This window comes from Loxodonta africana, chromosome 7, assembly GCF_030014295.1.
Source record: "Loxodonta africana isolate mLoxAfr1 chromosome 7, mLoxAfr1.hap2, whole genome shotgun sequence".
NCBI classification, from domain to species: domain Eukaryota; kingdom Metazoa; phylum Chordata; class Mammalia; order Proboscidea; family Elephantidae; genus Loxodonta; species Loxodonta africana.
The window spans coordinates 27,875,209-27,879,131 of record NC_087348.1 but is presented as its reverse complement, the minus strand read 5'-3'; the positions used below and the strand labels follow the sequence as shown (position 1 = coordinate 27,879,131).

The 3,923-nt window shown below is 38.5% G+C and overlaps 1 protein-coding gene across 1 annotated transcript; it reads right to left on the bottom strand.

The window, feature by feature from the left end:
* Window positions 1–879: 879 nt before the first annotated feature.
* LOC135231889 (olfactory receptor 4C15-like) lies at window positions 880–1,815 on the bottom strand. Its single transcript, XM_064289094.1, has one exon. The coding sequence runs from the start codon at window positions 1,813–1,815 to the stop codon at window positions 880–882; it is 936 nt and encodes a 311-aa protein (XP_064145164.1).
* Window positions 1,816–3,923: the final 2,108 nt, after the last annotated feature.

Here is a 3,923-nt window from a genome sequence, read left to right as displayed (position 1 = left end):
ATCCATACTGAAGACTGTGGTCTTTGATCTTCATCAGTAAGTGCTTCCAGTCCTCCTCTCTTTGACCAAGCAAGGTTGTGTTATCTGCATACTGCAGGTTGTTAACGAGTCTTCCACCAATCCTGTTGCAGATGTTAATGGACCCATGTTAAATGATGAAGTCATTTGTTCCAGGAACATCTACAGTTGAGTTTCTGAGAATGCCCTTTTCTCTGCCCTTCCTGAGTCCTGAATGCTTTTCCACCAGATTGACTGGGCTCACCTCCCATTGCCATCTAATCCATTTCAACTCATCACAAACCTATATGACAGAGCAGAACTTCCTCATAGTGTTTCCAGGGTTGTGATCTTCATGGAAACAGACTCCTGCATCTTACTCCCCTGGAGCAGCTGGTAGGTTCAAACCAACCCACTTTTGGTTAATAGCTGACACTTAACCACTTGGTCACCAGGGATCCTCAACTCTGATCAGTACCCTAAAAATAAAACTTTTTTTCAATTGAAAGAGTTTCAGGAAGCTCCTGTTCTAATCTCTAAGATATTATTGTCCTCCTTCCATGAATGTTTTTCGGAGAATGGTGTGAATGGTAAGCAGTTTAATAGATAATCTGATTCCTCTCTTTTCCTGATTTCTTTTTGTTATTATATTTTAAATAAGCATAAAATTCAAGTCCTTTTACATATGGGGACGTTCAGCTGCCAACTCCGGAATGATGAGTGACCTGAAGGTAGAAAAAATACTTCCGACGTTCGCGTTAGTGTTTTTCTATTGCATTATATTACCTTCTGTCTTACAAGGTGCATCCCCTAGAAAGTTTTTCTCTAGGCCCATTTCGATTTCCTTCTTCTGGAAGTTTGATTTTTTATAAGTTTCATGTTTTAGTTTTCATCAGAAACCACCACCAGTCTGGTCCACAACTTCCTCATCGCATTTTTTACTTCCTTATTCCTGAACGTGTAAATCACAGGATTGAACAAGGGAGTTAGGAGGGTAGAAAATATGGCCACAATCTTTTCGAAGGAGAAAGTAGATGGAGGTCGCGCATGCACAAATATGCATGGGACAAAGAACAAAACCACAACAGCAATGTGAGATCCACAGGTTGAGAGAGCTTTCCTTCGACCTTCAGAGCTATGAGTTCTCAGGGAGACCAAGATGACACAATAGGAGATAAGCAACAATGAGAAGTTTATGATGCAGATTAACCCACTATTTGCAACAACAAAAAAGCCAAGGATATGAGTGTCAGTGCAGGCAAGAGCCAATAATGGGTATAAATCACACATGAAGTGAGCAATGACATTGGGGCCACAAAAGGGCAGCTGAAATATAAAGAGAATTTGTATTACAGAATGCAAGAAGCCCCCTGTCCAGGCTACCCCCATCAGAATGCCACAGAACCTCCAGTTCATGATAAAGGGGTAGTGCAATGGCTTGCAAATGGCCACATAACGATCATAGGCCATGGCTGTGAGGACAATCACCTCTACTCCAGCAAAGAAGTGCTCAGCAAAGAGCTGTGTCATGCAGCCCTTGAAGGAGATGGTTTTCCTCTCATAGAGGGAGTCCACGATCATCTTTGGAGCAATGACAGAGGAAAAGCACGCATCCAGGAAGGACAGGAAAGCCAGAAAGAAGTACATGGGGGAGCCCAGGAGTGCCAAGCTGCTGATGATGGTCACTACAATTAGCAAATTGCCCCCAACAGTTGCAATGTAGGTAAGCAAAAATACAACAAATATTATTGTTTGACTATTTGGGTTTTGTGAAAGCCCCAATAGAACAAACTCTGTCACACAGCTTTGATTTTTCATGATTTCAGAGGAAAAGGTGAAAGCTTCCACAGTGACCGTGTAGAATCCGAAATTATGAGAAAGAGATATTTGCCACAGACAAGTTTATGGGATTAGCTAGTCATCAATGCACTGGTGCATCCATAAGCAAAGTTATTTTAAGTGCTTGTTTCTGTTGAGAATACAAAATGAGAAATATGTTAAAGGTGGTAGTGAGACACCAGGAAGGATCAAGGTTAAATACTTTAAAATAGCCAGAGTTTCAATACGAGGAACAGAAACATTCATATGTGGTAGGAGTGACAAATAGTTTTTATCTTAAGTGTCAAATCTGATTAGTTAGTAGTGGCTACCTAGAGTGAGTTATTGAGAATTCTGAAACACATCCAAGGTCTGAAGAAAGGGGGACTGTAATGTATTAGTTATGTCTGCCATTGGCATGGCATGGGAACCAGGATGACTTGCATGGGAAATACATCTCTCCCCAGGAAACTGCCTTATCTACAAGTAGAAGACAAGATAACATGCAGTTTAACAGGCACGTGGAAATCATGCCTACTACCACAGGTATTTCTTTAAAAGTCTGACCTGAATTGGGCCCTTAAGATGAATTAATTCATTCCTTATAAAAAAATAAAGGCCTATGAAATTTCCTAGACATATGCTTAGCCAATAAAATGTATACATTAATTTTTTGGGTTGCTTTTTTTAATTTATCATTTTAAAATGAAAACAGAAGCTGGTAAAAATAACACTACCTACTTAAGTGTGCTATGCTGACGACTAAGTGAAATAACGCAAGGAAAGCAATTGCTCAGTGCCTTGTGTCTAGGATACAATCCATGTTAGGACTTATTATCCCTATGTCACTGGTAACAAATATATGCTTTAAGAGGTTAAGGTCAAAAAATTTTCAAAAAGTGGATCTGGGATTTTCTGATTCCAGAGCCCAGGTCCATTCCACCTTATTAATAAGGAAAAGGGTGAGAATATTTCTTTTCTAAGGAGAACTTCAGAGCAAGGATGGCCTTTCTACAGTCTCCACATACCTCTCAACGTTAAAAATTTCTGATTCTCTTGTGCAAGTATAAATGAGACATGTCAGGGAACTAACTGCAAATGATGTATAATCAGAAGGTAATGGCCCCACCATATACATATATATTGTATACAATTTGACAAAAAACGTATAGGTAAGGAATAGAAACAAGATGTTGAATATAAGCCAGTCTAAAGGCTTTATTAATATTAACCAATTACTTATACAATGTGGCTCAGTATATTTAAGTGCAATCCCTCAAGGTATATCTGCTTCAAAATTATACAACTTTATTGTCAAATAGTTCATACATACTTTACCTGATCACCTCATAGGATTATGATGAGGGCCAATTATGAAATGTGAAAATGTTGCTTATGATAAGGAACTGTTGCAAATCGTGGTTATTATTATCCCACTTAATAAGTCAGCTGCTTTACCCATTGAAAGCATTTCCATGAGTCAACTAGATAATTATTTCAACGTTGAACTTCATTTTCCATAAGAAGACACGGCTTTGAAGGATGAATGTATCTTCACTTGTACATATAACACAAATGTGTCACTCAGATAGTTTATATAATTATGTTTGCTGAAGAAATGAATTAAAAAATTGTGAGAATTGTCAGTAAACTGATTTTGTTGAATGCCACTTAGAAGTAGCAAATAAAACTAACAAATATACAGTTGTATAGGTTAATGTCTTCGTTAACTTGCTTTAAAACAGCCATTTCCTTAATTTCTCAGAGTCTAGGCAATACTAGGGAACCCCAAAAGGACAGTGGTTAAGAGCTTAGCTGCTAACCAAAAAGTTAGCGGTTTGAACCCACCAGCTGCTCCTTGGAAACCCTATGGGCCAGTTCTGCTCTGTCCTAGAGGGTCACTGTGAGTCGAGATTTGTTTTTTTTAGGGAATTGTAAATTGTGCCACCACTATTAACTCCATATCTAGCGACATGCTGTCACCCAGAAAACAAGAGTATAAAACAAACCCAAGAAGATCTTGCATCTGTCAACGTTTTATTAAAAAATAAAGGATATAAATATATGTTCAACAGTGGTCATTTTAGCCTAGGACCAAAGGAGGAGAA

Excerpts from the sequence above, each read along its gene's own strand:
- LOC135231889 (XM_064289094.1), bottom strand. The coding sequence starts at position 1,815 with ATGAAAAATCAAAGCTGTGTGACAGAGTTTGTTCTATTGGGGCTTTCA.